The sequence below is a fragment of the Meyerozyma guilliermondii genome, genomic scaffold (assembly GCF_000149425.1).
Source record: "Meyerozyma guilliermondii ATCC 6260 scaffold_4 genomic scaffold, whole genome shotgun sequence".
In the NCBI taxonomy this organism is placed as follows: Eukaryota; Fungi; Ascomycota; class Pichiomycetes; order Serinales; family Debaryomycetaceae; genus Meyerozyma; species Meyerozyma guilliermondii.
In genome coordinates, this window is record NW_001809797.1 from 860,393 (window position 1) to 884,615 (window position 24,223).

General features: G+C 45.9%; 15 protein-coding genes across 15 annotated transcripts; 4 read left to right on the forward strand and 11 right to left on the reverse strand. All coding sequences in view use genetic code 12, as the record gives it.

Annotated features, from left to right (window-relative positions):
• Positions 1-40: 40 nt before the first annotated feature.
• Positions 41-853, forward strand: VRP1 (Vrp1p; the record flags this gene model as incomplete). The annotated part of the gene is made up of 1 exon (XM_001484297.1): positions 41-853. The coding sequence occupies one exon, from the start codon at positions 41-43 to the stop codon at positions 851-853; it is 813 nt and encodes a 270-aa protein (XP_001484347.2).
• Positions 854-1,621: 768 nt separating this feature from the next.
• Positions 1,622-2,638, reverse strand: PGUG_03729 (diphthamide synthase; the record flags this gene model as incomplete). Its single annotated transcript, XM_001484298.1, has 1 exon — positions 1,622-2,638. One exon carries the CDS (start codon positions 2,636-2,638, stop codon positions 1,622-1,624), a length of 1,017 nt encoding a protein of 338 aa, XP_001484348.2.
• A 414-nt stretch (positions 2,639-3,052) lies between these two features.
• On the reverse strand, positions 3,053-6,223 carry GDH2 (glutamate dehydrogenase (NAD(+)); the record flags this gene model as incomplete). The annotated part of the gene is made up of 1 exon (XM_001484299.1): positions 3,053-6,223. One exon carries the CDS (start codon positions 6,221-6,223, stop codon positions 3,053-3,055), a length of 3,171 nt encoding a protein of 1,056 aa, XP_001484349.2.
• Positions 6,224-7,006: 783 nt separating this feature from the next.
• On the reverse strand, positions 7,007-8,425 carry PRS5 (ribose phosphate diphosphokinase subunit; the record flags this gene model as incomplete). Its single annotated transcript, XM_001484300.1, has 1 exon — positions 7,007-8,425. One exon carries the CDS (start codon positions 8,423-8,425, stop codon positions 7,007-7,009), a length of 1,419 nt encoding a protein of 472 aa, XP_001484350.2.
• A 465-nt stretch (positions 8,426-8,890) lies between these two features.
• Positions 8,891-10,285, reverse strand: APM4 (Apm4p; the record flags this gene model as incomplete). Its single annotated transcript, XM_001484301.1, has 1 exon — positions 8,891-10,285. The coding sequence occupies one exon, from the start codon at positions 10,283-10,285 to the stop codon at positions 8,891-8,893; it is 1,395 nt and encodes a 464-aa protein (XP_001484351.2).
• A 294-nt stretch (positions 10,286-10,579) lies between these two features.
• Positions 10,580-12,403, reverse strand: PGUG_03733 (uncharacterized protein; the record flags this gene model as incomplete). Its single annotated transcript, XM_001484302.1, has 1 exon — positions 10,580-12,403. The coding sequence occupies one exon, from the start codon at positions 12,401-12,403 to the stop codon at positions 10,580-10,582; it is 1,824 nt and encodes a 607-aa protein (XP_001484352.2).
• An 87-nt stretch (positions 12,404-12,490) lies between these two features.
• PHO86 (Pho86p) lies at positions 12,491-13,558 on the forward strand (the record flags this gene model as incomplete). Its single annotated transcript, XM_001484303.1, has 1 exon — positions 12,491-13,558. The coding sequence occupies one exon, from the start codon at positions 12,491-12,493 to the stop codon at positions 13,556-13,558; it is 1,068 nt and encodes a 355-aa protein (XP_001484353.2).
• Positions 13,559-13,579: 21 nt separating this feature from the next.
• Positions 13,580-14,809, reverse strand: PGUG_03735 (uncharacterized protein; the record flags this gene model as incomplete). The annotated part of the gene is made up of 1 exon (XM_001484304.1): positions 13,580-14,809. The coding sequence occupies one exon, from the start codon at positions 14,807-14,809 to the stop codon at positions 13,580-13,582; it is 1,230 nt and encodes a 409-aa protein (XP_001484354.2).
• Positions 14,810-15,098: 289 nt separating this feature from the next.
• On the reverse strand, positions 15,099-15,440 carry PGUG_03736 (uncharacterized protein; the record flags this gene model as incomplete). The annotated part of the gene is made up of 1 exon (XM_001484305.1): positions 15,099-15,440. The coding sequence occupies one exon, from the start codon at positions 15,438-15,440 to the stop codon at positions 15,099-15,101; it is 342 nt and encodes a 113-aa protein (XP_001484355.2).
• Positions 15,441-15,476: 36 nt separating this feature from the next.
• Positions 15,477-16,271, forward strand: PGUG_03737 (uncharacterized protein; the record flags this gene model as incomplete). Its single annotated transcript, XM_001484306.1, has 1 exon — positions 15,477-16,271. The coding sequence occupies one exon, from the start codon at positions 15,477-15,479 to the stop codon at positions 16,269-16,271; it is 795 nt and encodes a 264-aa protein (XP_001484356.1).
• Positions 16,272-16,586: 315 nt separating this feature from the next.
• PGUG_03738 (trifunctional uridine nucleosidase/nicotinamide riboside hydrolase/nicotinic acid riboside hydrolase) lies at positions 16,587-17,603 on the forward strand (the record flags this gene model as incomplete). Its single annotated transcript, XM_001484307.1, has 1 exon — positions 16,587-17,603. The coding sequence occupies one exon, from the start codon at positions 16,587-16,589 to the stop codon at positions 17,601-17,603; it is 1,017 nt and encodes a 338-aa protein (XP_001484357.2).
• Positions 17,604-17,623: 20 nt separating this feature from the next.
• PGUG_03739 (sterol esterase) lies at positions 17,624-19,093 on the reverse strand (the record flags this gene model as incomplete). Its single annotated transcript, XM_001484308.1, has 1 exon — positions 17,624-19,093. The coding sequence occupies one exon, from the start codon at positions 19,091-19,093 to the stop codon at positions 17,624-17,626; it is 1,470 nt and encodes a 489-aa protein (XP_001484358.2).
• A 952-nt stretch (positions 19,094-20,045) lies between these two features.
• MRS4 (Fe(2+) transporter) lies at positions 20,046-20,996 on the reverse strand (the record flags this gene model as incomplete). The annotated part of the gene is made up of 1 exon (XM_001484309.1): positions 20,046-20,996. One exon carries the CDS (start codon positions 20,994-20,996, stop codon positions 20,046-20,048), a length of 951 nt encoding a protein of 316 aa, XP_001484359.2.
• Positions 20,997-21,269: 273 nt separating this feature from the next.
• Positions 21,270-22,304, reverse strand: PGUG_03741 (D-mandelate dehydrogenase-like dehydrogenase; the record flags this gene model as incomplete). Its single annotated transcript, XM_001484310.1, has 1 exon — positions 21,270-22,304. One exon carries the CDS (start codon positions 22,302-22,304, stop codon positions 21,270-21,272), a length of 1,035 nt encoding a protein of 344 aa, XP_001484360.2.
• A 287-nt stretch (positions 22,305-22,591) lies between these two features.
• Positions 22,592-24,121, reverse strand: APE3 (Ape3p; the record flags this gene model as incomplete). Its single annotated transcript, XM_001484311.1, has 1 exon — positions 22,592-24,121. One exon carries the CDS (start codon positions 24,119-24,121, stop codon positions 22,592-22,594), a length of 1,530 nt encoding a protein of 509 aa, XP_001484361.2.
• Positions 24,122-24,223: the final 102 nt, after the last annotated feature.

The window sequence follows — 24,223 nt, forward strand, 5'->3', positions numbered from 1 at the left end:
ATCTGGAATTGTGCCGCCCTCAGCACCCAAGATTCCTACAATGGGTCCTCTGCTGACACAAAAAATAGCTCCCGCGCCGGCGGCACCTTCAAGACCAAGCCATAGACCTACTACATCAGCACCTCCAGCACCTCCAGCGCCCAGTCCTCCCGTTCCTTCTGCGCCCCCACCCTTACCAAACCAGGCTCCTCCTCTCCCCAATATGGCACCGCCTTTGCCGTCTTCAAGCTCCAACTCGCTCAAACCACCACCCAAAATGCCTCCGTCGCGGCCTAAGAAATCCAGCCATTTGAAGAACAGCAGTATAGGCTCTATGAGCTCGTTCGAAAACAGAGCTCCGTCGCCGGTTCCAACGTCGCCAGCACCGCCTGTTCCTTCGGCACCTCCTCCATTGCCAGGAGCACCACCTCCCGTACTTGGTGGGGGCAGTAAATCGTCCGCAGCCCCATCAGTGCCTTCATTTCCTTCTGCTCCCCCACCTGCTCCAAAAGCAACACCTGCTTTAAAAGCACCAGCACCAGCAGCTCCACCTGCTCCTCCTCCACCCCCAGCACCTCCAGCACCAGGAATGTCTCTGGCTCCACCAGCACCCCCACCACCTCCAATGGCTCCCAGTGGGGCAAAGGCTCCAGCTCCGTCAGGCCTCGGAGCGCTCCCATTTTTGGCGGAAATCAATTCCAAGAGAGACGAAACTCATGTCGTTGATTCTGTAGCCCCATCGAGCTCTGCGCCAAAACCACGCATATCACTTCCATCCAGAGATCCACCACCTCCTCAGAAACTATCTACTCCAAAAACCACCGTTCCTCCCGCTCCACCACCACCACCCCCATTCCAACCAGCGCTCCACTGAGAAAAACCGAGTCTTCTGAGGCTTCTGATTCTTCTGAGGCACCTAACCTCCAGTTCCTGGCGGTCTTCCTTTCCTTTCCGAGATCAACTCTCGTAGATCAGACACTGGGCTGTCTCCTTCCACACCCAAGGGCGGCACCATCCATTCCCATTGCTCCAAGACAAACAAAACAAGAGCCCCCACAGGCACCTAAGGCACCACCCAATGGCACCCCCTGTTCCTCAGGCACCTCAGAGCACCTCCTGTTTCTCTGACACCACTGGCACCTCCTGTTCCTCAGGCACCTCCCACTCCCTCGGCACCACCTCCTTCAGCGGTTCCGGCGCCTAGAAATCCATCTTCATCAGCTCCACCGGCTCCACCCCCAATGGCACCTCCAAAACCACTGTCTCCACCTCCTGTGGCGCCGTCTGAACCTGCCCCATCAATAACTAGCCCTCATCGTAACCCGTACAAAAAGCTGGCACCACCTCCACCACCTCCAGCCGTCGACCAACAGCAGACGGCAGGGCTGTCTTTGCGGAAAATCTCTGCACTGGCTTATACGATTACCCCAGGACATTCTACAAAGAGCGAGTCTGCGAAAACTGTGATAGAAGATACTCAAAAGAGGTTCAAATTTGTCAATGCCAATGCGCTTCCGCATCCCAGACGGTTTGGCGACGACGCCAAAGAAAAGTTGTATCCTAGTGGCCGCGGGCTGTCGGTTCCGTTGGATTTGAGTTTATATACTTGATTGGATTTGAGTTTATACTTAGTTGGTTCTTTTCATGGGGCCCACACCTGTATAACCTTGTCGTAGAAAGAACATGTGGAAACATAGTCGCTCTTGGACCAGTCTCCACCGTAACATATGCTTTCATGCCCGTCCACAAACGTAGAAGAAACAGTCCACTTTTCACCTTGAGTCTTCACAATTCTGGCTCCATCATACATGCAACATACCAATAGCTGCGAATCAGGTCCAGGACAAAGACGCCATACACCTCCACCCAAATTTTCCTGAGCGATAAGTGAAGGTGGGATTCCTGGAACTAGCAGTGGGTTAGTCTTATCCATCAAACGAAGATCAAATAAACGGAGATTATCGTCGTACGAACCGGTGAATAAATGGTGTGGATTCGCAGCATTCCATTGTGGTCCCAGCGACAAAATCGAAACAACTCCAGCATCATGGTGCCTTCTTGAAGTGTTCCATATAGAAGACTTGGTACGTGTATCATGGCAGATCACTTTGGCATCGTCTCCACCCGTAAATACCACATTTGAAAGTTCTCCAATTTCGCCAAACGAACCAGTCCAACATTCCAAATCGTGGGTCAGATCCAAAATTTCCATTGACGAAGTTTCCAAGTCCACAAGTGCAGCCTCGCCGCTCGTTAGTGTCACAAGAACCTTGCCTCGGCGCATTGGGTCGAAAAAAACCGAGGTGACCAAGTTATCTTCCTCGAAAAGCTGGAGCTTCAGACCCTCTTCGAGCTCATCACCATTACACTTCCATACGGTCAAACAGCCAGTTGAATGAGCCGTTACGAGCCTTTCACAACCAAAGGGATCGAACTTAAGATCTAGCACGGCACTGGCGGTTTTATAACTATTTTTAAGTATTAATTGACCATCATCCTCCAACTGAAAAATGTCTACACTTCCATGGCGAGAACCTGAATCTTCCAATTTATAAGTACCAACCAAAACTAGCCTATCATCGTTTGGGTGTATTCTCAAGCAACAGGGCGGAAGCTCAGACTTTGTTATGGCCAACCTGGTCCCTTTGGCTATACCCATTCCAATGGCTCATCTCCGACTGCATGCAGACGAGATAAAGTGAGAGTCTCAGATACTGAAAATCAAACTGGTTCTCATGGGCCTCTGGTCGAAATGGAATAGCTTGCCTGTAAAAGCACGTTACTATATTGGTGGCTCCACGTTTGTGTTTGCGTTGATAGGCGACTATGTGACCGGTAGGATAAATGATGAGGTAGTTGCACGAGAAAAAACGATGAAGGAACTCAGCAAAGATGAAGAAAATAGAAGTAGAGAATGAGGAGAATGAAGAGAATGAAGAAGATGAATAAATGAAGAAAATGACATATACACTGTTACAATGGTACCGCAATGGAAATTAATGCTTAGAAGTATCAAAAACTGTAAATAGCCGATTCAATTGCAATATCATTACCATTATCTATAACATTCTATTCAATTAAGGATACCTTTTTTAACAAACTCTCTTCTGGTGGAAGAGATGAATTCCAAAAACTTGGCAGGGTTGGAATCGATACCTCTGGTGTACACAAACCGCGACGCCAAATGGGTTGCAAAAAGTGCCCGCAAGTAAGCCTCAGGAACACGCAGAATAATCTTTTCAATTCCAACGGCCTTAAGAAGCAAAGGAGGCAACGAGTCAACCAACACAGCGTTTCTGAACTCGACATCGTCGTTCCACAATTCTTTGGAGTTGGCCAATTCGTCAGCAAGTTTGTTAATTGCCAACGACAACTGGTCGGAAAGCACTGTGATTGGCGTGCCCGTCTCCTTCTTCAACGCCCACAACACCTCAAACTCAGCCTGGGCATTAGCCACAATTTTGTCTTGTACATCCTTGACATAATGCTCGTAAAACTGTGGCTTGGTTCCAGACGAATCCACACACATGTTCTCCAAAAACTCATTGTCTTCAAGAGATAAAGCGGCCAAAACCTCCAACGAAGAAGACGTTACACCTCCCTTATTGGTTGAAGCATCCTTGAAAATGATACATCCTGCCGCCTCCAAAATGAGCTTGGCGGATTGGGTGATAAACAAGTTGGCACCTTCAACAAAGTAAGGAACAACTGACTTACCGGTCTTCTCGTCGATCAATTCATGGATGTTGTTGGTGTCAATAGCAGCTGGACGACCACCACAAGGAACAAACAAATCGACACCGCTGAGTCCATACATTTCCTTGATTTTCAAGTGGAATGTGTTTCTGAACGTGGTTCCATTTCCAACCGTTATTCCATTTGGCAAGCGGACATCAACGTCATCTACCAACACCACGTAACCTTCAGAAGAGAGCTTGGATTTGTCGTAGTTATCGATCATCTTTCTCTCCTTTGCAAGCCTCAAAAGTTCAGCTTTGTCAAGACCATTTGGATCACCAAGAACACCAGAACCATCAACAATTCCAACATACTTTTCGTCTCTGGAAAGCAAGATCTCATTACTTCCCAAGTCACCATCTGGGCCTCCGGTCTGAATCTTACGGACTGTAGCATTGTCAATGTTGAGCTTCTCGTATATCTTGTTCACGTACGCTCTGACTGAAAGAGTGGTCATACCGTACTCATCGTGAGGAATGCCTCCCAATTGGGGACTCTTACCAGTGAGGAAAGATCTCCACCATGGTGCACCTCTTCCACGAGCATGTTGAGTGGCCCAATCCACATAGTGGGCAGTACCCTCGTCAGGACCCAAAAACAAAATTTCGGGCTTGTTGTACAAATCAACATAGGCATCTTTGACATCTGGAATATTTTGCTTCAACAACAAGTCGATCAAAGCATCAATGTATTTCTCAAAGCATGCTCTGGGTCTTTCTTGAGCAACACCGTGATCTAACAAGATAACACCCTTCGACCCACCTTCAGGAATATCCTTATTTTTCTTTTGCTGAGTACTTGCCAAGTTGTAATTTTCATCAAAGAGACTTCTGCAGTTGACATTGTAGGCATCTTCTGAACGAGAGCGAACAATTCTGATACCTCCTCTAGCAATGTCTCTGAATCTAATGTGGAAACCACGGAAGTCGCTTCCAACAACAAAGAACATACCATAAGGTTTATCAGGATATTCAGAAGTGGGCAAGAAAGCAGGGTCCAATCTGAACGAAAGGGCAACCTTGGTAGAAGTGTAAAAGTTGGTCTTCAAAATGGACTTGTTGAACATGTGCAAAGCTCTCAATACAAGCACATGGTGTTCGTTCTGAGAACACTCTCGGTTCAAAAGATGTTCAAACTCTTCATCTGAACCAACAGGAGTGATTTGCGACAATCTTTGGTACGACAAGGTTTTTTCCATTGACGAGCGAATGTAGTGTACGTCGGCGAACAGGCGGTACAACTTTCTAACAATGTCACGTCTGACGTCAAACACCTCTTGAATGTATTTCTGAGTGTAAGTCTCAGATCTCAAACGCTTCTTCAAGCTGCTCAAGACCTCGGCGTGTTGGGTCGATTTGGAAGGATCAAGAAGCGAGGTAAGCTTCGAGTATTCAGGACCCAATCTATTCAAAAAATGGGTGACAAAGATCACACCAGATTGAGCATAGATACTCTCCTGCAACGACAATTCACCCTTGGTAAATCTGTCGTGGAAAAAGTTGTGAGGAATGCAGTACAACAAAGATGCCTCCTTGATGACTTGGTAGATGGACAAATCGGCTGGCGATTTCTTGAACTTGGAGGTCACATACATGGAAATGATGGTGACTCCGTTGGCAAACTGTTCCACGTACTTACGAGTAGTTTGCAACTTGTAGTAGTTGGCCAAATCACTCAAAGCAGAATTGTATCTGGCAGAAGTTTTCTGTTTGTAACCAATCACCACTCTGAACTCGTCGGAGTCTTCGAGAGGGTAGTGCTTGATCACTGGACCCGTGGTAACCACCACCTTTTTGATGATATCCGAGTATATTTGCTTAGTGTTGGGAGAAGCAATCTGCAAGAATGTAGTGTCACCAATTTTGTTGATATCGGTTTCTTCGGGGGAAACATCCTTGTGCTTGTAATTGTTCTTGTACACAAAGTAACATCTGAAAAGTTGGTCCTTCATCTTTTGATTCTGGGACTTTTCAAAAACACCCGACAAGATGGCATCAGCAGAGTAGTTGAGAGGAGCAGTGAAATACTCGGCTCTGTAACTGGTGTCGGTCAATTTGTAAGAAGGATCAATGTACTTGTCATCAACCTTTTCCTCAAAACGATTCCGCTTGTATGACGAATTCAGAAGCGCTGTGGTGTCAAAGAACACTGCGTGGTCATCACCCTCCCTCTTGTAATGGATGAGTGAATCATCAGAAACGTCTGAGGCGTAAGCCTGGACCTTACACGAGTACAAGGCGTGGATGTGACCAGCAATTTCTTCAGCAGATTCTCTGGCAAAGAACACATCATCAATTCCCAAATGGTCGTAGAACCAGCGAGCTTCTGACTCAATCAAAGATTCAGGAATGAAGCCAGTGTTGTCCAAGATGTCCAAAACTTGATCATACTGAGCTTTCTTACCAGAAAATGGACTATTGATGTAGCCACGCTTCAAACTTAAGACGGAAGACGAATTGGAAGTGGTCCTGTTTAAGGACAAGTTCTGAATATCAACGTCAGCCATCGGTAAAGATTTGTTTAAATGTAATCGAATACGATTTTATACGAAGATTATCCTTGTAGATTCAAAACGGCGGTTTTCGTATAATTAAAACTTGCGATATTTGTGCTCTATATATACGCAGTTGCAGACCCCAACAAAGGTGACGCCCGGTAACTTCTGCGGCGCTGGAGGGGCGGACGGAAATCATTAGGGGTGAATTCCGAGGGTATTTCCGAGGGGTGTGGGGCCAAATTTAGCAGTGCGCCAAGGTGAGCGCCGAGGGTGGCCGGGCGATGAAGGAGAGTTCGGGTGCATACTTCCGAGGGCAAAATAAGCTGTGTGCGGCAGTCCGACTCCGACTTTACAACGAATTCCGAGGTCAGAAGAGGGGGAATAATAAGGCAGTTATTATTTGACTTGTTGCTTTGTTCTAGCTCCAAAAGATCGTCAGCGAGTTGCCAGGACATGAAATGTGATTTCTTCTACACAATTCTGCCCCGGAATTTTTCGGGCCTCATAACCTTGCGGTGCACGGCAATAGCACCTCATCACGCGCGTCGTCCCGAAAAGGCAGTTTTTGTGGGGCATAGAAGAGAGGGGCACCCCGCTATGGCTTTCCATGAGCGGCATCGTGAAAAATTATAAACACGATACATGATGCAGGTCACACAATTCGGGAAATGTTAACCGTTACTCCACACTAGGCACTGTGGCTACCTGCCGTTTATAGTCGAATCACGTGGCCACAATATTGTAACGTTTATTTACACGGCCACAATCGGAACGTTTATTATGCATAGTCTATTACCATCCATGGTCAAACAACATGGACACGGATTCTCCGTTGTGTATTCTTCGAATGGCCTCAGCTAGCACTCTGGACACATCGATAACCACGAGCTTGTCTCCCAACATCTCCGAATGAGTTTTTTGTGGGGTGGAATTGGTGGTGATCAACTTGTCGATTGAAGACTTGGCGATTCTATTGATGGCATCTCCACTGAAGACCCCGTGAGTCACCAAGGCATACACATACAGGGCACCTTGGTCCTTTAAAAGCTTGGCTGCTCGGGTTATGGTGTATGAGGTATCAACAAGATCATCGACCAACACACACACTCGGTCTCTAACATCACCAACTAGCATGGTAGTGGCCACCAATTGATGTCCATTGGGGTTATTCACGGAACTCGTGCTGGAAAATCCACCAGCACTCCTGGTTCCTAATGGACCGGGTGCAGAAGGTGGACCACTGGAATTGGCTTTGGCTCTTCTTTCTTTGTGAATTAAAGCAAACTGACACCCAATTGCATCGGCTATTGAAGTAGCACGCTTGGCACCTCCACTATCGGGCGACACTATCACACACTGTTGATAGTTGGGTATATAGTCAATAATATAATGCTTGAGAAGTGGCTTTGAGTACAAATTATCAACGGGAATATTGAAAAATCCCTGGAATTGTGGGTCATGAAGGTCCATGGTTACACAACGATCTGCTCCAGCAGTCATAAGAAGATTGGCTATCAACGTACCATTTTGAGATATCCATTTCTTGTACCCGCTATCATTGGGCTTTGCCAAATCGCACGATTTTTCACTTTTTTCCACCAGTCTTTCAGTGGATCTTTCACTGTTTCTTTCCGTCGATCTCTCACTGATTCTTTCGCTGGCTCTTTCAGCCGCTCTCTCTCCAGAGCGTTCCACAGGTTTATCTTGCTTGGCTCTAAAAGATTTGGGAAGGATGTGTCCCGCGGCACCAATTCCACTCGACGAATTGACGCCAAGATTAAAAGGCGGAGGAGTCCCGAAATCAAACCCACTCTTTGTCCATGGTCGTGGAGTGCTGGGAGCACTTTCGTATGTGTAGGTGTCTTTTTTGGTGGTTATAGAAGGGGCTCCAGTAGCCACTGCTGCGTGGGGCACATCTGGCTGACGAGAGTATGGAAACAAGGGGAGAACCGCAGTGACTCTACGAGCACTTGCCGTCTTGCAAGCAGCAATCATGATGAGGAGCTGAACGAAATTATCGTTGATATGGCCGCTTCCACTTTGAATTATAAAAACATCCTTATCACGAACCGAGCCTTGTATTTCGATACTGGTCTCACCATTTGAGAACCTACCGATATTCACATCGGATTCTTCGGTCGTTAGTATCCTACAGATACTTTTTGTAAGATCAGGGTGGGATGTTCCACCTAAAACCACCAAGTTCCTCATGGCTGAAGAGGAAGAAGTTTTTGAAATTTTGAAAATGATAACGGTATCTGCAGGACCGCGACCACCCAATGGCTGCAAAATGGGATGAGGTAGGTTAAAAGTAACTGATTACTGCTGAGAGGCTGGTTAAAAAAATGAGGATGCAACTTGCAATTTATATTGCCTAGGACTTCATTGAAAGACTACTTCTTTGCGAGAGTTATCGATGTTAAAATGGTCAATCTGCTCAATTATACTCTGCTCATATCCACAAAGGTTTGAGATTGAGTTGCTGAAACCTCGCTCGAAATGTACATGATAGCTGCTTGAGCTAAAGAGAAATAACTCTTAAGTCTTTCCTTATGCAATTGAAGTTAATCTGAGCGCAACCAGGCAAGACAGAATAATACCATAAGCAACTCTTCAGAACCAAGTGATCCTTTTCACTCTATATTGCAAACATAATCGATCATTTGATACTCCTGTCTAAAAACGAACATTGTAGTTACCTGCTGTGCATTTGTAGTTGACCCATTTTATAGTTCGATAGTTGGACTTATCGTGAATCTTCAAGAACTTCACAGTGAGCCCTGAGCAGGCATACATATCAAGATGAAAGTCGATTTTTATCGGTGGCCGTTGCCATTTGAGAACAGTATCTTCGTCCTCATAATTGGTGGTTTCATTCCAACCAACTTCAGCAGTTAATGTATGCAGTTGGTCGCCAAAGAGTTTGTTAAATTTCCAAAGAATGGCAGATTCTTCGGGGTGAAATTTGGCCTTGCCTTGGGTTGGCGACGCATAGTTTCTCACTACTCCCTGAGGAGTTGGGACTCGAATCACCACGCCAGTAGCAGCAATTTTCGAAGGGAAAAGAGACCTGATTTTGATTTTGTAGACGATTTTGTGGCCCAGTTGATGTATTTCTGGAATGATGTCGAACGGAAGATTTATGTTTGACAGGCAATGGTACGACATCAACTGGAATTCTCCATCCGGAGGAATGAACTGAATCTCTCGATTCGAGTCAAAACGTGAAAGGTCAACGGAATGGTGAAGTTTTGTATTTTCCAAAACCACTCCGGAATCTGTATCTGACAGATGCGACGATGCCGAGCTGAGGAAAACACAGTCGTCACCCAACCCAAATCTGCACTCAGGCATTCCAGATAAATGTGTTCGCATGTTAACGGTACCATCGACGGAAGAACGAAGTACCAGCCCACCTTCTGGACTTATGAGTGCCGAAACCTTTTCTTCGATATTCACGAAAACTTCATTCCGGCGGTATTTTATGCCTGGTTGTCGCCACGATACACCTGTGTCGTGGCCTGCGGTTCGGTCAAGTGAAGCAGAGGAAGTATTGCCGATTTTGGGGAGCCCCAAAGTAGCAATTGTGCCTGAAGAGCGTTTTTTCGCCAAACTTTTGGGTCGTTTTAAAAATGAACCCAGCAGCTCTGACGAGCCATGGACCAGGAAATAGGATGGATTGGTGTCAATTGGGTACCCAAAGTTGGCAGCTTCGTCTACAATGTCGTAGACGGAGGAAAAATGGTTGATGATGGCGTCAGAGGTCAACGGATGTTTTTCACCAACTACCAGTTTGAGCAAGGTTTCTAACCGGAAAAGAAACGCCATGATAGTAGCACAGTCCTGGTTTGACCTGGCCACGGCACAGAGCCACAAGTGGCCGGAACGGATGTAAATGAACGAAGTGGATCCGAGGGTTAGCACCGGAGAACGTATTGCGGAACGATTGGAAGCAGCCGAAATGACATGGATTCGAAATACGTCTGAGATGTTTCTTCCTATGCCGCTTCGGTATAGCTTGGAGATAAGGACATCTCCTTTGGCATCGAATATGTAGAGTCCACTGATCATGTTGGAAGTTGCGAACGCGATTTGGATTGATTTGAGATTTGAGGTTTGGATTTGGATTTGAATTTGAGATTTGAGATTTGAGAATCGATTTGAGAGCGGAAGGATAAGAGAGAAATGAGAACAGAAGGTGAGATTGAGAAGGTGATATGAAGAAGATAGAAGAAATGAGAAGATGAGAAAGGAATATAATAAGTCGAAGAATGAAGAATAAAATCAAGGATTATATGAAATTGTTGATGCTGCTCGATAGAGTGACTTTCGTGGAAATTTTTATTTTTTTCTGACATTTTTTGTCTACTGCATTCCCGCAAGAGCACCCTGGGTCTTCTTGTCGTGGCGACTCTTCCGACTATGGTTTGCTCGCGACGATTTATTTGCTTCGTTTCGCTTTTGGGCCCGCTGGATCTGCTCTTTACTTTGTGGTTTGGGATCCTTGGTCTCATTGGTAGTCTTTGTTTTCTTTGTATCATTTGTTTCATCCTTTTTATCATTTCTTCGATTCGGGTTTCCGCCATAAAAGTAGTCTTCTTCGAGGATCTTGAATCTCCGAGGTGACTTTAGGAGCAACCTAAACCAACCCTCGATCTGCTCGTCGGTCATACCAGTTGCTTTCCTCATTGCCTGTCTCTCAGCACTTTTTCGAGCTGAACGAGTTAAGGCTTCATTGTTGAGTTTAAAGGCCAGGAAAAGGTACCGACTATTGGCATCAATGGCTTGTCGAGTTTCGAGTCCTTTATCTCTTTCTTGCCTAACGTCTTTCTCGAAGCCGGTTGTAGTGGTCTCCTGGTCATCGTAGGTATCGTCTGGTTCATCCTCATCGCTTTCATACATAAGTCGTATAGCAGCTGATAGCGTCTTTTTTTGCAATTCTTCGGTGGATACCACAGGGTCCTTTCTCTTGACTAGGGTGTCTCCCTTGACACTGTTCGTGAACCTAGCAACACTTGAAGCTACAGGCTGGATGGTTTCGTCAACCAAATTAAGCTCCTGGAACTCTTTAATGGTGCTGATTATGTCTGGCAGCTCGAGTAGAATGTTCGTTGCACGTTCGACATTTTGGTCGTTATCGAAAAGAATAGTTTTTGCTTGGCCCCTGGTCATTTGAGGGAAAAGATCGAGAAGAGTATCGATATCACTTTCTTTTATGGCTGGTGAGGACGGTGATGAGACCTTATTTGAAAACTTCAAATTAGCCAAGAACGGCAACTTTTCTCTGATTCCAGGACTCAAGCTCAGCAAAGAATCAGATATCAAGATTGCACTGAACAATGGGTACATTTTGAGACCTTCGGGGCTATTAATACCCATTCCAGTAACGAGTTTCGCGAGCTTTGCTGGAGAGAGAGACACCATAGATATTATCATGACATGCTCGATAGTGGTAGCATGGACACTGGAGCCTCCGCCATAAAGAGACTCGAGTAGTTCTATCCATGCTCCAGTGACGAATTTTTCAGCAAATTGCGTGCTGTTGGATTTTGCATTGACTTTCTTGTGGTCGCCTCGGCCTGCTCCAGTGATGTTTATGACTTGTGCTTTAGAAGCTGCTATGCTCTGGCCCAATAGGTGCGAGAGCGCTTCAAGATCATGATGGCTAAACTTGCCAGAAGTGATAATTGTCTGAAGGTGAGTGTGGATCAGTGGAATAGAGCTTATATTACCGGACTTTTTGTTGTCGTTAAGCTTGGATTTGAAAGTTCCATCCACAAGGGACCTCACAGTGGTACCGTTGCCTGCTGCGTAGATGCAAATGAAGTGCCAAACCGCCTCGCCAGTGAGATTAAGCTTGACTATGCTGTATGATTTCACGAGCTGGAAAACTAGTGCTCTTAAAGATGCTGTATTTGCTTTGATATCAGGATTGATGGCTCCCAAGGAGAAGATCCTGCTGCCCTCCTGTGAGGTTTCGGAAAGGAACACTTTCACAAAATACTGAAGCTGTTGCTGGGTCCGAACAGATAACTTGAACAGTTCCGGAGGGTCTACTAGAACCTGTAAAAGTTGATTATATGCTTGAAGAAGATGCACCCATATCACTGGATCCTTGTCTATAAGCGAGGACCGAAGCTCAAACGGCGGATACTGCGGGATTGGAATATGGACATCGTCAGTACTCATTAGCAGTTCGACTCATAAAATGAGTCTTGCGAGATGTTGAGCCTGTCTGCAGGTCGTGGCTAATCTATCGCTATCTGCAGGCCCGCGATGCGGCAGCCCACGTTGGGTGCGAACGATAATGTATTGTCAATGGTGGCCCAGAAATTTGTGGATCTCAATGAGCCATTAAACCCCGAGGCCAAGCCCACGTTGGCGAAGTCCAGCTTGACTCCAGAGTACGCGGAAGCTTCTCTTATTCTTCATGGTGACTATTATCGTCAGCTTCAAGGATCATGTAATCGGTACATTTTTTGGCACCCAATTTCAATGTCAATATGGGTGGTTGGTTTGGTAGCTGCTGCCGCCTATTTTCTTCGAGACTACTATGCCATTTCGAATGGACTTCTAGATTTTTTCGCTCAGTTCGTTGCTCGCTCCGATATGAAATTCGAGTTGATTTACCTCTTACCATGTACGGTTTTGATATTTGCCTTCATAGGATTGAGTGCCCATCTCTTGTCGGACGACTTGCGTGATATTGCGGACAAGCTCGACCAGCCGGATCGGATCGAGGAATTGTACGGGTTTGACTTGAGAAAATTCGCCAAAGAGGACCCCAACCTGAGATTGTCACCCAAGCAGAAAGCCCTCCTCCAGAATGGTGAAAATACTCACTTGATTGTGTACAGAAACTCCCCCATCGCTGTGATTACTTTGAAGCCGTTGTTAGACAACTCCACTGAAGCCAATTACTTTGTACGAATCACTGGTCTTCACGTTAGAAAGGTGTTCGTCAAGGCTGATTTCCACACCCTTTTAATCGACTGGGCCCTCTTGAGATCCAGACAACTTTTCCACGAGTACCTGAAAAAGAAGCTGGACGTCGACTCGTGCAAGATCAACATCTTGGTCGACGCCTACTCGTTCGACAAGACGTATATTAAGTTTCTTCAATCTCGGTCTTTTGGCCGGGTTTCTTCGTCAACTTTGTTAGACAAATCCAAGAAGGGATCCAATCTCATCCAGTCACTTAACAAGCTTCTTGGAATCACCAGAGATACGTTCGGTGTGACTATCATTGCCAAGAACGGCGACGAGGACCCATTGTTGAATGCAATCAAGACTGTACCATACTATAAGTCTTCTCAACCAAACCAAGTGAGAAAGCGTAAATAATTATGTACATAACTTTTAATGCTAATCCAAGAGACCTGCATGCTTTTTCCCTCTCTTCATTGCCTTTCGAGACCTATAGGCGATAGAGCCTACCCAAACGACACCCACAACAGCTGCGGTGTAGAGGCATAGCTTCAAACCAAATACCACCTTTTTCACCAACCGGTTGAAAAAATTGGCATTTTCGTCACCATATAATTCTTTCCGTTTTTGTCGTTCCCGCTCCTTAAGTCTCCTTTCTGCGTTTTTCAACCTCTTTAGCGTACGTCTCTTGGTGGTAGATTTTTCCTTTTTGAGAACTCGATGCCTGCCTCCGCCAGCCTCTTCCTTGGCTGCTTCCTCATTGGAAATTTCCTGGAGCTCGTCAATGGAGTCTATAAACCCTCCCTTGCCATTGTACAACGCAAACATTCTATTTTCCATCAAATCAACATTTTCAGACAAATCGCCGGTTTCGGCACTGAACCCCAAATACTTGATTGCGGGCAATCTGACATCAGAAAGAGTCACACAGTTGGACCACTCGTCAGCAACGTTGTTGTAGTTGAAATCCAATGAAAAATAGCCATTTTTGGTGTAGACAATACGGGCTTTGGTCAACTCACTTCTTGGGTTGAGAACTGACCGGGCAGTACATCCAGCCAATCTCGTTTCGTACCCGTCTGTATCCTTGTTGTATGGAGTTACACCATTGCCCATCATCAAGTTCACAAACGGAAACTGGCCCCTTTTGCCATTTTTGTAGGTATCGACAAATATTCCCAATCCATTAAAATTGTTCTGGCAACCAAAAACATCACCAGTGGGCAATTTTCTGTCGGTAAACCATATAGCAAAGCCATCAGCAACTAATTCTCGGGCCTTGCTATGGATGTGGAACGTCAATTCCATTTCAAACGACTCGGCTTGGATGGGGAGTTTCAGAAAAATGCTTCCGGCTTGGTGAGGATTATCAGAAGTCAATCTCATGAACTCATTATTGCGGACAATTGTTGTTCCCAGAACATCCCAATTCTTTGGCTTCAACGTGTTCGGATCCAAGTAGGGAGGAGCCAAGCCATGGGCCGTTAATTCCACTTTTTTGATGCCAGCAAGACCTTCGTCTTTGTTCTGGAACATTGAGTTGATTTCTTCCGGTGACAAAGAATCATCGGAATCTCTCGGAAAAATCAACACATAGAGAACTATGAACACGACGAGTGTCAATGCACCTTTAAAGGTCTTGGATCTTAAGATCGAAGCCATGGCCATGGTAGTCCGCACGTGGAGAAGAAGAGCAAGTGCGAACACAAAAGATGGGTGCAAATGGGTGGGGAGGTGGAAGTGAGAAAATGTGGGGGAGAAGAGAAGGAAGTGAGAAGGGTGGGGGAGGTGAGAAGGAAGTGAGGAAGTAGTGAAAGGGTGGGAAGAGTAGAGTGGGACACCAAAAGTCCCAGGAATGAATCATAAATTCTTATTCGAAAACGATATGAATCCTTGTCTATATACACTATGCCAAAGCCCGAGTCTCTGCAACTCAAATTCACACAATCTCTTCATATTACTGGCCAAATACAACCGTTCGTATGGCCGTCCAAAACGTCTCCTTTTTTTCACCTTTGATTTCACTCATGATCCGGTCGTAGTAACGTGGGTTTCCCTTTGGTTTCAAGAGCTTGTCGTCCAATTTGTAGTACCTCTTATACTTGTCGTTCACCAAATTGCGTAAAGCCATATATTGTAATCTCATGTCGTGGTCCAGGATATTGGAGGTGATTTCTTTATTCGAGAACCGATCGATTTGGGTATCTTTAAACGAGGCATAGTGCTTTATTCTGTCCTTGGGAAGCGTCTTGAGAAGTGAGAGGATCTGCTGGACGGTGGGGGTGGATTTGGTTGACATGATAGTGACGAAGAAAGGCTTTTGTAGTTGAGACCGATGTCAGTTAGTGGTGTATGGATGTACAACCGGCACATTTTGCGTGAAATTTCGGATAAGGTTTTCTACAATATGGTTGCTCCAGTGCCACGAGTAATCGTTATTAGACATGGTCAAACAGAGTGGTCGAAATCTGGACAGCACACCTCCATCACTGATCTTCCATTGACGGATTTTGGTGTGATGCAGATGCGTAATACCGGAAAACAGCTTATTGGAAATTCACCTTTGCAGCTTATCTCTCCAGAAAACTTGAAATATGTATTTATTTCCCCTCGAAAGAGAGCCAAGCAGACGGCAGACCTCTTGTTGGAGGGTTTGGATGAAGAAACGAGGCAAAAAATTCAGATAATTGAAGAGAACAATGTTCGAGAGTGGGAATACGGTGACTACGAGGGCAAATTGACCAAGGAAATCGTTCAATCCAGAAGAGAACGGGGAGTAGACGACCCTTCTCACACATGGGATATCTGGAGCGATGGCTGCGAAAATGGCGAAAATCACCAGCAGGTTGCAGACCGACTCGACAAAGCAATTGCCAAAATCAGGGACATTCATCGCAAAGCATTGGACGAGAAGAAACCTTGTGACATTGTAGTGGTTGCTCATGGACACAGTCTTCGTTGTTTTGTAGCAAGATGGGTGGGTCGTCCTCTCAGCTGCAACCCTCAATTAATGTTAGATGCCGGTGGCGTGGGGGTCCTTAGTTACCAGCACCACAACATCGACGAGCCAGCTATCTATCTTGCGGGAGCGTTTGTTGTTCCGGTTGAAGAGGAGGGAAAGAGTTTATAATTAGACATTAACAAAGTGGTCATTCTGAGAACTTTGAGCACATGATAGATTATTTATACATTTTAAACCCTATTCGTACATCTTCAAGAAACTCGTTCCATTCCTTTTTGTTATTGATAACACTGTTCGTTGTCGCTTCCCGTTTCCTATCAAACGCGGCTTTTCGCGGAGATGCATGGTGTGCACATAAACCGTCTCGGTGGAGTCGGCATCGCTTCTCCACGTTGATGCCGCACAAGTCATTTTTTCTGGTTCATATAAAAGTCGAAATAACTTGCAACAACTTCCAGACCAAAATTTTTGTTTAGTTTACTCATGACTGTGCCTCAAATCCCAGTATGGTTAGATTGTGATCCCGGTAACGACGACGCATTTGCAATCTTACTTGCAGCCTTCCATCCACAATTCAAGTTGGTGGGTATATCTACCGTTCACGGCAATGCTCCGTTGTCCATGACCACCCACAACGCTTTAGGGCTCCTTGAAGTGCTTGGACTCGAACAAAACGAAGTCAAGGTATATGCCGGAGCCGAAGTTCCACTTGTCAAGAAGCCACATTATGCCCTTGATGTCCATGGAAAATCGGGCATTGGCGGGGCCCAGTTACCGGAAAACCCTCGAATCGCGGTATCGAAAGATAAGGACTATTTGACGGCAATGAAAGATGCAATTGAAGCATATAATGGTCAATTGTGTATTGTTGCAACTGGAACATTGACCAACTTGGTGCACCTTTTTCAGAAATGGCCTCAGCTTAAACAATCAGTTAAACTCATTTCCATCATGGGAGGAGCGTTTGACCTTGGGAATGCCACAAAGTATGCCGAATTCAACTTTTATGCCGACCCGCACGCCGCAAAATTCATTGTCGAAGACCCACAACTCTCATACAAGACGGTGCTTGCACCCTTGAATTATACCCACAAAAGCATAGCCAATCTGGTAACACGGTCCAAGTTGTACAATCCAGAGAATTCTGAGCTCAATTCAAATCTCAGGCTGACATTTCACAAAATTCTCATGTTCTATTATTCATCTTATATCAAGAACCCAGCTTTCATTGAGGGTCCACCGGTACATGACCCTCTTGCATTATTCCTGGTGATCAAAATGCTTGCACTTGTCAACGGAGAAAAACCATCCAAATTTGAATATCATAGGGTGGATATTAAGGTTGTGGTAGATGGAGAACATGAAGGTGAATCAGTGGCCTGCGGTAACAGTGAACTGGGAGTGGTTGTGGGCGATAGCACTGATTTCGGTGAGTTCTGGAGCTACGTGGAAACAGCTCTTCGAAACGCCGACCACCATGTGCAAGGCCATGCATTGTGAGCCTGGATTGGTTTCTTTGATTAAGCTACTTTTGTAAGCTTCTCTTCAGTGCTTTCTTGTTCCTCTGGGCTGAGACCACGAACCGTCTCCACGATAACCTTTCCTATTCTTGGCTGCAAATCCGCCGCCCAAACAACATCTAAATGTGAATAATCAATGAGCTCAACCACCTTTAGGTTTTCATTGGTATATGATGGCTCAAAGTCTTTCATGTGGCTGGCCAACCGTTTTCCATCAACTAAAAAGTCCTCGCCGCCGATAAAAGCCACCATCGGTACAATAAACAGGACATCATCAAACCATGATTCTTTGTAGGGAAAGTAAGTTTTAGAGTCGTCTTTTTGTAACTTTGCGTCGGTAAGTTGAGGTGAAAAGTGAGCATCTGTCTTGTAAGCCTTTGCGGGCTGCAACTCATTAGCAAACGATTGCGGTACCCACTCTGCTAGCCACCACGACATGAGTTTGGTAGAGACAAATGTCACGTTAAAGATGAAGTGAATATGCCAAAGTTTTCGGCTTGGATTCCATTTTCTTCCATTCCAAAGAAACAAAAACGAGAACATGACATATGACATGTAGCTGAAGAATCGAGTGGAGTAGAGATTGTTTCTAGCGAACGTGATAAGACGAAGAAACGAATAACGACCAAAGATCCATCTGAATGAAGATTGGCTTCTATGGCGCATGAACCGCAAAAAAGCACGGTTATGAAACAACGGTCCGGGGTAAATTGCTGGCGCCAATGGAAAAAAGTATCGTACTTTACGATGCCATTCATCTAGTTCTGAATTTCGCAACATCAAAAAGTTCTGTGTACATCCTTGCAGGTGTCCTATTAGAAAAAGAGCTTCATGGTGAGGTTTGTGGCTCAACACATTATCTATCAAGCAGGGCATGTCGTAATAAGCCAACTCACGCACATCCCAGTCCCAAAACTCCTCATTGTACATCAAGTTTCCCTCGATGGTTGCATGGAGAGGTTCGAACCAGCACCGATTATTTCCTAGCCAAACGTCGTGGCCTGCTTTGTGGAGATAAAACGCCAACGATTGGTATCCACCGCTGAGAAAAGCTCCCGAACACGAAAGTAGTCCATGTTGCAACAAAAACGGTTCACGTTTATCTTTATCCTCACTAGATTCTTTAGGGTCGAACAAATTATGAAGTATCAAAATATAGCCATCTTTTGTCTGAACTCGGTATTCGTGTAAGTCAAGACCCAATTGCAAAGCATAGTACCTAAGGTCATTTTTTGCCTTCATTTTCTTGAAATCATGATATGGACCTTGATCATCTACGATAGACAGAGGGTCCAGTTTTTCATTTCCCTTCAACGTTTGGTAGTAGTGATACACCACTCCGCCCACGGTGAGCACAAGTACAAAGATACAAGACAGAAAGTACGAAACAAACAATTCAAGATATCGCAGCCATGTATAACCAATGGGAGTTTTAGGAGGAGGATTTAGGTTCACTTTTGTACTTTTCATCTAGCATTGGAGAATAGGAGCAGGGTTTATTAATGACGGTATTGTGGAGTGCTTTGAATTGAAGTTTGGTAGCGTAATGTTATTAGATGGAACATCCGGAACAAGATTAGCATAATTGACCGCGACACCTTGCTTTCCTGCCTAGAATCGATGCCCTGGCGCATCGGTTCCTACTTCTCTCGCCCCGTATCGCATTTACCCGCTTACTCAGACGGCCGTTGCGGTCGCCGGTTCAAACCAGCGCGGGTGGGAAATTCGGTGGTTCTCTCCGTCCACGGAGGCAGGTTTCTGCCTTCGCACAAAATGCTCCTGAGAGCGTCCTGGCGCGAAAGCGCCGGGCAGGGCCATCAGAAATCAGTCGAGTTTACTTGGCATGGGAGGCTCTGCGGACGGTTGGTCATGTGTATGAACATGGCTATTGAGTGCAATATGCGAACCTTGAAAAAGGCACCCGATACCGATCATCGTGGTGAGAGCGGTTTTTTTTCGCTCACCATTGCGCGCAAATACTAAGCATTTAAGGAGAGACAGAGAGTTTAGCGAGAGAAGTGACACTGATCAATGGCTCGCTTTGCCCACCATTGCTTGGGCCTTCGTTTACGCCGCGTGCTGTGATTTACCGACAGCCCACACCCGCACCGCACCCGCACTCGCACTTGACATCCAAAGTAGAACTACCCTGACTCCATGATCTTTGCTAGCATACGACGAATCTTTGCGTCGTTTAGAACAGAAGAGGAAGAACGAATGTACTCGCGAAAAGCATTCTTCAATCTACTAGGGTTTTTGAGCTCGTGTGTACTTTTTTCATTTGTAGCCCAAAAGCTCTCGCAAAATCCTGGAGAAATAGCGAGAATCGCCCGGGCCAATGCCCTCCTACAAGCTTCCAGTCCATAGATGGAACGTTGTTTTAAGCCATATATACAAGTAATACATATCTACTGTACAATTTTCACCGCAACAACACCTCCTTGGCCATTTCATATGCTGTCCATGAAATTGCGGTGGAAGGCACATTAAAGATAATTCTTGGTTTGAGGCCCCTGGTGAACGCCTTGATTCCGCTTTGCTTGTACATGGTGCTCACGGCGCTGGAAAAGCCGGTGATGTTTCGCAACGCAGTGTTGGTGGAAATGCCCTTAGTTTGAAGTGCGGTTTTGATGCAATCGAACGGGTTGGTCAAGGCAGCAGCAATGCCTCCAGCCACTCCGCCCGACACACAGTGGAGGTAAGGATTGTAGGTGTTTGTGGGGTTCAATAATGACGACGAGTACTCGTAGAAACCAAAGTTCAATGCCGCAAACGGAATGTTGGTGAGTAACGTAGTGGGATAAGAGATGTAGAAGGCGGAAAATCCTTCTTTCTTATAAATATCGCTGGCGTACAGCAAAAGCTTGGCAGAAGACAGTTTCCCAGAGTTGGTAGCAGCCTGCATTCTTTGTTTAAGAACATCGAATGGAGTCATCAATGCATCCGATGCAATTGTAGCAGCAATTCCAGCACCGCTGGCTATCAATGGGTGGGTTTCGTCGGTGACAATTTTCAGGGTTTGTGGCGAATTGGTCAAGCGGTTGACGAGAAGTGTTTTTGTGGCCTCGAACACTGAAAAGTAGACAGCATGAGCTGGGCCTGCTCCTAACACCACCGACGAAACTCCGTGCCAAAGAGCATAGGCGCCTTCTGCCGACGAGATTCTCGAGATGGAGGAGATTAAACTTTTGGAAATAGGAGTGGAAGACAGCATCATTTGCATTCTTGTCTTGATGGAGTCGATGGGGAACATCACGGTGTGCTCCATTATTCCAGCAAAAGCACCAGCAGTCAAGTGAGCCGCGAGCGAAGCATCGTCCGGGAGAGCCTCATAGTCGATCTCGATGGTGTCGTGGCCAGGTTTGACGGACATGGTGGAATTTCTAGATTTTTATAGCCAATGCACCAAAAATGGTGGGTTGCTCGACGGACTCCAAATGGAAACGATGAGCCTAACGATGAGTTAGATGAGCTTAAAATGACGTGTGCAGCACAGTGGGGGGCCAGTGAATACACGGGGTGGAAGGCGGAGTTCACGGGAGAAGGAGGAGAAAGTTGACGGCGTTTGCACTAGGGCCGAAAATCGAGTGCCGAAGCGGATATGAAAAATTCGCGCACGAGTGAAAAACTTCAGAATTATTTTGTACTAGAATATAGACTTTTGCTCGGGCACTATGGTGTTCACCTTTCCAGAGGTGATACACAGCATCACGTTGTCCACCACAAACTCCTCCATCTCTTGTATAGCTTCGTAGGTATGGGTGCCCATGTGGGGTAAGGCAACGACATTGGACAAGTGAAGCAATTCGGAAGGAATCTCTGGTTCGTGCTCAAACACATCGGATCCAAACGCCCCCACCTTTCCAGATTTGAGATGGGGCACAAGTTCGGCTTCATTGATGATGGGACCACGAGCAGTATTGACAATGACGACACCATCTTTCATGGACTTGATGACTTTGTCGTTGATCAAATGGCGGGTGTTGGCGTTCAATGGCACGCTGACCAATATAACATCGCTCTGCTGCACCAATTCGTCGAAAGAAACATATTCAGTACTCTTTTCCAACTCGGGACTCAATCTCGACCGGTTGTAATAAATCGACCTTTTGAACCCAAACGGAGCCAACCGGTCCCGAATAGCACGACCAATGCCTCCCATTCCCAAGATTCCCAAGGTTTTACCTACGGGATCATGGCCCAATCGGGCTCCAGCACACTTTTCTCCATTGGGCCATTTACCTTCAAGAGTCAACGAAATACCATGTTGAAAGTTTCTCATGGCTGCAAGCACCAAGAACACCGCCGTGTCTGCAGTGGGGGCTTCCACGGGCGTAGTGATATTGGAAATTTGAATTTTGCGTTCACTAAATGGATCCACATCTATCTGGTCGTAACCAGCTCCACAGTGAGCAACACATTTTACCAGCAGCGGTAATTTTCCAGCTAATTCAGCATCAAAGCGTCCAGTTTGACTGACACTGGCAAAAGTTCTTGTAATATGGGTGATATCAGAATACTTTCCTTTCAAGTCTTCAAAGAACTGTTGTCTATCCTTGGAGGTGCATTCCACCACTTCAGCCATTTGAGACAATTTTGCCCATTTTTCATGAGCAAACTCAACCTTTCCCAATCTTAAAACCTTTGCCATTGTTTTATACTGGGAGGAAAATTTAAACATGGGAAACCACCGGTTTATAAAAGGGTGGTTGCGAAGAGTGCGCGCGCCCCCACGCCAGTGAAGGGTGGGGGATCCAGTTGACTCGGACTGTGCGGAGGACCGGATAGTGGGTGCAAATTGGGTAAATGGGTACGAATCTGCTGGTAAGCTGTTTTCTCACGACATAATCTGCATTCTCTGTATGCTTCCTCTCTATGCTTACTCTCTATATACTTACTCTTATTGGCTACACTCACAATGTTTCTGGTAACTTCTTTGTCTCTACTCTTATCTCCCTCCTCTCTCTCTCAAATTATAAGGTGCGAGCCACGGTAAGGCATTCTGTCTACGCTCGCTGCTGCTACAGTCTCGTTGAGCGGTACCCTCTCTGGGAACCCATCGAAACTCTTAGCATAAGTAGCTACCGAATGAGCAATGAGTCTGGTGTTCAACAACCAAATTTCATGGTCTGGATTCGACAAGTCATCGCATGCTTGATGGTAGCATGGATCAAGCCATTTTTTCACTTCTCCTCCGTACTTGGCTTGTTCTTCTGGAGTCTTGTACTCGTCTGCTCCAGTCGCAATTCCACCAGATGGTATACCGGTCTCGAGAAATCCAACATAATCGGATCTGCCATCGAAAGGTGTCAAAGAATAGTTCAAGCCGTGGCTCACGTAGTAGTCGATGTACAATTGCTTCAAGTCGCCAGATCCAGCAGGGTGGTCTTCGTTGTTGGCATTGTACACTTGGAGCTCATAGTTGGGGGATGCCATCATGTCGTAGTCCATGAACACTCGCAACTTTTGGTTCTCTTCAGGCGACAAATTGGCAGCGTAGTAATTGGATCCAATGAGTCCTTCCTCTTCAGCGGCCCACCACGCAAAACGAACCGCATTGTTCACCTTAAACTTGGTCAATTGCTTCGCAACTTCAAGTAAAGAAATGGTTCCTGAACCGTCGTCATTGATCCCAGGTCCAGCTCCCACAGAGTCTGAGTGTGCTCCCAATGCCACCACATTATCGTGGTCACCATCAACTGTTTCTGCTACAACGTTCAATGTGTGAACGATTTCCACTTTGGCGTCAACGTACAAAGTCACTTCGATCTCTGCCTCTGGATCAGCTTCCAACTTTTCAAGATAAGGCTTGGCTTCTTTCTCGGTAATGGAAACCGTAGCCACCTCGTTGCCCGTATGGTCTCCCAACGTACCGGCAAGTGGACTAGGATCATAGATGATTGCGCCCAACGCACCAGCATTTCCAGCGTTAATTGACTTGGTTCCGAAAGCACATTCACCTCTCTTGATTATCACAATGTTGTCGGCCGAAGCAGCAGGGAAGTCCAGGGCAAAACATCCGTAGTTGGCCACAACAATCAACTTACCGTGAACAGGCTTTTCTGCTCGAGTTGGAGGTGTAAGATCAAACGCCTTGACACTTTTGGCACTAATTCCGTCAATCAAAAGGGAGTAGTCGTTAATTTTGCCGAAAAGAGCTGGGAACTTTTGCGTCGAAACATGATAAAACCCCTTCAATTTTTTGAGCTCAGACAAGATATACGCAATAGTTTTCCAATGTCCCTTCGAGCCAATGACACGGGTAGGGTGACCATACTGCTTAATTGACTTCTTGGAGATGTTATAAAGCTTTTCGGCGTGGAGACTGATGGCTTCGTCGGTAATTAACAGCTGTAATTGTTCGGAGTCGACCTCGGGTTTCTCGAACAATTGCATAGCATCGACATTGGCATCGATGTCAAACACCTTCTGAGTCACTGGGACGGCCGCAGTGGTACTTAAAGCGACGGCAATTGCTAGCACCGTTGAAAACTTCATGTTTAGTGGTTGGGAAATGTGGCTCTATTTCGTCGAGCGATGCTTATCGGCGGAAACGAGCACGTGACTTCCGCGGGACAATGAGATAAGTGAGCTGCACTG